Source organism: Sminthopsis crassicaudata, chromosome 1 (genome assembly GCF_048593235.1).
Source record: "Sminthopsis crassicaudata isolate SCR6 chromosome 1, ASM4859323v1, whole genome shotgun sequence".
In the NCBI taxonomy this organism is placed as follows: Eukaryota; Metazoa; Chordata; class Mammalia; order Dasyuromorphia; family Dasyuridae; genus Sminthopsis; species Sminthopsis crassicaudata.
This window is the reverse complement of record NC_133617.1, coordinates 335390770-335395698: the sequence shown is the minus strand read 5'-3', so window position 1 is coordinate 335395698 and position 4929 is coordinate 335390770. Positions and strand designations below refer to the sequence as shown.

The 4929-nt window shown below is 33.2% G+C and overlaps 1 protein-coding gene across 1 annotated transcript; it reads right to left on the bottom strand.

The window, feature by feature from the left end:
- Positions 1–742: 742 nt before the first annotated feature.
- TAS2R1 (taste 2 receptor member 1) lies at positions 743–1678 on the bottom strand. Its single transcript, XM_074279981.1, has one exon. It carries the CDS (start codon positions 1676–1678, stop codon positions 743–745), a length of 936 nt encoding a protein of 311 aa, XP_074136082.1.
- Positions 1679–4929: the final 3251 nt, after the last annotated feature.

Sequence of the window (4929 nt, the reverse complement as noted above, 5' to 3'; positions counted from 1 at the left end):
CAAATACACTTTGCCCAGAAGGATAAATAAATAGGGTTGAAGTAATTTTTTTTTTTAGAAATGAATACCTTAGTACCAAATTTATCCAAATAAAATTGAAAATGAAATTCTTCTTTTCTTATAAACAGATGGAGACACCAGCAACCCCTACCCACTAGTAATCCTTCTGCCTCTGGGGATATAACATATTTGAAAACTGTTACCTTCAAAGAAAAGAGTTCCATAGTGGTGTGCACAAATACAACTTGAAATACCTTTATAAGATCACCTTTCTTTTCTATACAATTAAGACAAACTGATGTAAATATTGTACTCCCAAATCTTTTGTCCATCTTAGCAGTTAATGGGTCACAAATGCAGCATCTGGGAATTCAGTCTGACAGGTGAGGGTAAAAATCAAGCTTGTTCTCATCTTCCCCTCTGGTGACAAGGGAAGGAATACCCTTCTTTTTCTGTAACCTTCAGGACTGTTTTGAAAGACTTCTAAAACAGAAATGTACTGGGTGAGAGCAAATGGGCAGTAAGTCTTTACAATGTCAGAATAAATAACCTTTTCCTGGATTTCAGTACTAGCTCTGCAGATGAGTCCTGATCTTCGAAATATAAACGTTATCTTGACAACCATTGGAATGTTCAGAAGGGTGACAATATCAAAATCTTGCCCTTTTTTTAAACCTAAAAGCAGATCAAATTGATTGATTACATCTATAATAAAGTGATACAGGTATAGAAGCATCACGCTTTATTGGGTTTCTGCAGAGTCTAGCGCTGAACCTCTTCTTAGACAGTGTTTAGCAGAAAGCAGAAACTTTTTTGTATAATGCTTCAGCTTTGAATTTCCCAGAATCAAGATGACAGAGTGTCCAGAAGGGTATAAGCCAGCCACTGGGAAGCAAAAGAATATTAAGACGTCTTTCTTTATGGAAATGCTGGAAAATGATAACAATATCACAAAATAATAGGATGTATAGAGGATGAAGAATGAGAATACCAATTTCATGGCACGGATATGAGCTTCAGTTCTTGAGTCTCTGAAACCAGTTGCTATGCTTCTCATCTGTCTGATGTGACTGCACAAAGAATAGATCAGTAGAAACGATGCAGCATTAAATATATATAATGGTGTTGCCAACCCCACAACAAGAAGTGGAGTTGGAAACAAATAATAGAAAAAAACTTGGCTACTGATATTTCCTATCAAAAATTTTCTTAGCTCCTCTTTGGCCTCTGACCAATACAGTAGGTTGTAGGCTACAGATATGGCAATCGAAAACAGTAGTGACCCCAAAATCAACCATGGCACAAGTCTAGAGATCCTCCTCTTCAACCAGAGGAAAAAGGGGCAGACAATGTTGGCAATCTTAATACAGTAAAAGACACAAAGATAGGTAGCAAGCCAAAGATTGACTTCATTTATAAAAAAGAAAAATAAAAATGCTTCATGAGACACATACAACTCCAGAGTGAAGAAAAATATCAGATGGCATGTAATTATTAACCCATGCAGAAAAATTCTGAAGATTCCCAAACTGGTCAGAAGGAAGTCATATGCAATCACCCTTTTCTGCTTGATACACTCAAGGCTACTCACTAGTATAATGATTCCATTTGCCATAATTCCTACAAAAAATTGGACTATTCCAAAAATGAGTTGGATTATTAAGATTGGATTTATCATTTTGAAGAAAAATAATTGCTTTCTTTCAGTTTTCTCCTGATGGATTTCAAAATAGTTTATATTCTCTTATCTTCTTCCTATCTTACCTTACCAAAGATTTTAAAAAATGTTTTGCACTGTCCTACCTAAAAGGAAGCTCATCTCATGAATAAAGGTAATATTATATAGTATTTAAAATATGTTTTCCATTTTTGTTCTCAGATTTGTTCATGAAGATTCAAATAAGTAAGGATACAGATGACCACCAATTTTGTTTTAAACACCCAGGTTTGAATTTTCCATGTCCATTTATCTCAAAACATCATCACAAACAAATGATTGAAATAGAAGCCTTGAAGTCACTCTAATTTGCTAAATCAATCACTGTAAGCACACCTTCTGAACCAAATGATTATCCAAAATATTTTTGTGCCTCACTACTATTGCCACCATCATAGCTATTAACACTTTGTATTTGGGCATGGTCAGTGTAGAAATTTGTTTTGCTTAACTATGTTTGTAACAAGGGATTTGTTTCTCTTCCTCAATTGAGAGGAGAATAGAAAGGATAAAAAGCAAAATTTTGACAACTGAAAAATTAAATTGATTTTAAAAATTAATTTTCCCTTTAAAGTGGCTTAGCACATATAATTGTATGACAGCATGCTTGAGAATTCACTAATGAGAATGAGGAGAATATTATATCTAATAACAATAATATTGTATGATGATCACCTGTGAAAGATTTAGGTATTCTCAGAAATATGATGATCCAAGAAAGATAATTTCTTTTTTTATTATAGCTTTTTTATTTACAAGATATATGCATAGGTAATTTTTAAGCATTGGCAATTGCAAAACATTTTGTTCCAACTTTTCTCCTCCTTCCCCCCAGATGGTAGGTTGACCAATACATGTTAAATATGTTAAAGTATAAGTTAAATACAATATATATATATATATATATATATATATATATATATATATATATATATATACATATATATATGCGTGTGTGTATATATATATATACACATATATATGTATATATCCAAACAGTTATTTTGCTGTACAAAAAGAATTGGATTTTGAAATAGTGGACAATTAGCCTGTGAAGGAAATAAAAAATGCAGGTGGAAAAAAATAGAGGGATTGGGAATTCTATGTAGTGGTTCATATTCATCTCCCAGTCTCTGGGTGTAGCTGGTTCAGTTCATTACTGCTGTATTGGAATTGATTTGGTTCATCTCATTGTTGAAAAGGTCCACGTCCATCAAAATTGATCATCATATAATATTGTTGTTAAAGTTTATAATGATCTTCTGGTCCTGCTCATTTCACTCAGCATCAATTCATGTAAGTCTCTCCAGGCCTTTCTGAAATCATTTCTTACAGAACAATAATATTCTATAACATTCATATATTACAATTTATTCAGCCATTCTCCAATTGATGGGCATCCACTCAGTTTCTAGTTTCTGTCCACAACAAAGAGGGCTGCCACAAACATTATGCACATACAGGTCCCTTTCCCTTCTTTAAAATCCCTTTGGGATATAAGTCCAGTAGTGACGCTGCTGGATCAAAGGGTATGCACAGTTTGACAATTTTTTGAGCATAGTTCCAAATTGCTCTCCAGAATGGCTGGATGTATTCACAATTCCACCAACAATGTATCAGTGTTCCAGTTTTCCCACATATTCTCCAACATTCTGCATTATCTTTCCCTGTCATTCTAGCCAATCTGACAGGTGTGCAGTGGTATCTTAAAGTTGTCTTGATCTGCATTCAAGAAAGATAATTTCAAAAGAAATTACTATCTACCTCCAGAAAAAGAATTGATGAGCTCTGAATGCATATTGAGGCATACCATTTTTCACTTTCTGTATTTTTTCATGTTTTCCCCCCCTTTGGACCAATACCTTTTTTCACAACATGACTAATATGGTAATATATTTTGCATGTTTGAACATGTATAACCTATATCAAATTTCTTACTGTTTCAGGGAAGGGGGAAATAAGAGAGAGAGAGAGAGAGAGAGAGAGAGAGAGAGAGAGAGAGAGAGAGAGAGAGAGAGAGAGAGAGAGAGAGAGAGAGAGATTTGGGAAAAAGTTTTAAAAAATGAATGCTAAAAATTGTCTTTACATGTAACTGGAGGAAAATAAAACATTATTTTTAAAAGGTTGCTAGTGAATCAAATTGTGGTTTACCAAGTTCCATTTTCATTAAAGAGTACACTAGAAAGTATGTCATTTCAGGAAACTATCAGCCTTGCAATATAATAGTCACACTTCAAATTATCAGAAATCTTATAACAATCTCATGATTAAAGTAAAAAAAATAAATTTCAGGAAATATCAATAAAGTATTGAAGCCTTAGTGATGATAAAACTCAAAATAAGGAGCATAATATGAACACAAATAGCTCTATGTTTGTGTTCAATACCACAGGTTGGATGTCTAAAAGCAGTGAAAATCTGCCAAAGAACATATGCTAAACTGAAAAGTTATCTGGTATTTAGGATTTCACAGGAAGAAAAAGCTGCTATTTTTTGGTGTCTAGAGCCAGTCTCCAATTCTTTGGTGGAAATTTCTAACTTCTGAATTTGAACAGGTTGATTCAGGAAAAAAAGGAGGAAAATATGCAAAAACTGAATGGCCAACAGGTCAAGAAAACACATTTAGTGGGTGAGTAAATAAAGTAATAAGAGAGCTTGCTATTATTAGTCACTGGAGAGGTCTGAAAATTCTCCCAAACAAAGTGTTCAGATAATGTATATTGAATCTAATTCCTGCTTAATTAATTCTGTAATGGTCATTTGTGGGTTTTACATTTCTTAATATCATAGAAATACCCTGTTGTGATATTTGTTATCATATAGATGTGTGTTTGAGGTTTACTAGTTATAGGTCTGTAATTTCCAAGTGCAAAGTTCTAATTTCATTAAATATCATCAGGGCATCATGGTATCTGTTATGTCTTCATGATCTGAGCAAAAATACAATTTATTAAGTCTTTCAAAGTCCACTGGCAAAGAGGATGTTTTCTGCAACATTCTTCAAGATTGTAATTATGGATGATTCCAGAAAAAACTGGGAAGATTTATATGAACTGATAGAGAGTAAAATGAGCAGAACTAGGAGAAACACTGTGTACTTTAAAAGCAATATAGAAATTATGATTAATTGGGAAAACAGCTATTTTGATTAATACAATGCTCTAAGTCAATTCCAAAGGTCCTGTGGCCAAAAAAAAAAAAAAAAAATCTAC